The sequence below is a fragment of the Henckelia pumila genome, chromosome 1 (genome assembly GCF_033568475.1).
Source record: "Henckelia pumila isolate YLH828 chromosome 1, ASM3356847v2, whole genome shotgun sequence".
NCBI lineage: Eukaryota > Viridiplantae > Streptophyta > Magnoliopsida > Lamiales > Gesneriaceae > Henckelia > Henckelia pumila.
Window position 1 is genome coordinate 168,914,392 of NC_133120.1, and position 1,456 is coordinate 168,915,847.

Below are 1,456 nucleotides of genomic sequence, written 5' to 3' on the forward strand. Positions count from 1 at the left end.
AACACCTAAAGGATTGACTTGAAACTTCTTTTTGTTTTCCAGTAGAGCAGATAGGGCAGTGTGGCTTTCTTCATCATCTTTTTCTTCATCTTTTTCAGACTCTTCATCACTCAAGGATGTGTTCATTCCTTTCCGAAGAGTATTTTTTTTCTTTCCTTCTAGTATAATTCGAGGCTTCTGAGGGTCTGGAAACTTCTTTGGTGGCTGTTCTGGCCCTGTAATTCTCAAAGGATTGTTAGGAAACATTGGAGCCTTGAGTTTTTGGTCCGTCTTTCTGGTCTCTTTCATCTTCTTTAGATAATCATTGAATTTCTTTGTTATGAGTGAGATCGAATCATCCTATAAATCAGACTGATGAATTTCTTGGTGGAATTGAACATACTCCTCGTATGAAGGCTTTGAAGCTTGAAGAGCTATTGATTTCACTTTATCCTTCTCTTGTGCTGTAAAGTTCATCTCAAACACTTGAAGGATACTGATAAGTTCTGTCAATTTCATCTTTGAGGTGTCTTTCACTTCCTCAAGTGCCCAAATCTTCCCATTGAATCTCTTTGGCAAAGACCGAAGAACTTTGTTCACCATATTTTCATTAGCAATAGGTCCTCCAAGAGCAAAAGCCTTTGTAGATATCTCCCTAAGTCTCTTGTCATAATCAGCAATAGTCTCATTCTCATCCATCTTGAGATTCTCAAATTTAGTGTTTAAAAATCTCAGTCTAGTTCTTCTCAAACTTCCAGTTCCTTCACAGTGTTCTTGAAGAGTATCCCATGCATTCTTGGAAATGGTACAGTCAGCTATGAGTCCAAACATCCTCATTTCCACGGTTGAGAAAATTGCATTGATTGCTTTAGCATTATAACTCGAGCCTAGTGCTTCTTCGGTGGTCCAGTCGGCTTCTGGCTTGATAATTTATTCACCTTCTTGATCTAGTACTTTTGGAGGAGTTCGACCAATCAGAATACTCTGCCAATCATGAACATCCATTGCTTTGATAGTGTAGCGCATCCTTGTCTTCCACAAAGCATAATTTGTGCCATCTAGAACCGGAGGCTTCACAAACTAATTTGGAGTCGTAGTTGAGTCCATATTATTCCCTGAAAATGAATAATGAACCAGGATTGGTTCTTAGTATATCAATAAAATGACTCTGATGCCACTTGTAAAGAATAAGTGTGATTGCACATAAATAGATTTAGGTGTTGTCACAGGGTGTTGACAACACCTTCAATAACATGCAGCAAAAAATTTTAAAAACGTAAATAAATAAACTAGCAACCAATTAAATAGGCTCAAAAATAATTAAGCAAGAGTATAAAATACTCTTGCAGCACCTCAGGGCAAAACTTTCACTAGAAAATGATCAAAGAGTTTTACAAACCCTAAAACTAGTGATAATTATAAAAAGCAATTTTCTCAAAACATGTGAGAAAATAAACCATAAAAAACAACTCCTAAA

The 1,456-nt window shown here is 36.6% G+C and overlaps 1 protein-coding gene across 1 annotated transcript; it reads right to left on the reverse strand.

Annotated features, from left to right (window-relative positions):
- Nucleotides 1-339: 339 nt before the first annotated feature.
- LOC140874433 (uncharacterized) lies at nt 340-816 on the reverse strand. The gene has a single exon (XM_073277722.1). The coding sequence runs from the start codon at nt 814-816 to the stop codon at nt 340-342; it is 477 nt and encodes a 158-aa protein (XP_073133823.1).
- Nucleotides 817-1,456: the final 640 nt, after the last annotated feature.

Excerpts from the sequence above, each read along its gene's own strand:
- LOC140874433 (XM_073277722.1), bottom strand. The coding sequence starts at position 816 with ATGAGGATGTTTGGACTCATAGCTGACTGTACCATTTCCAAGAATGCA.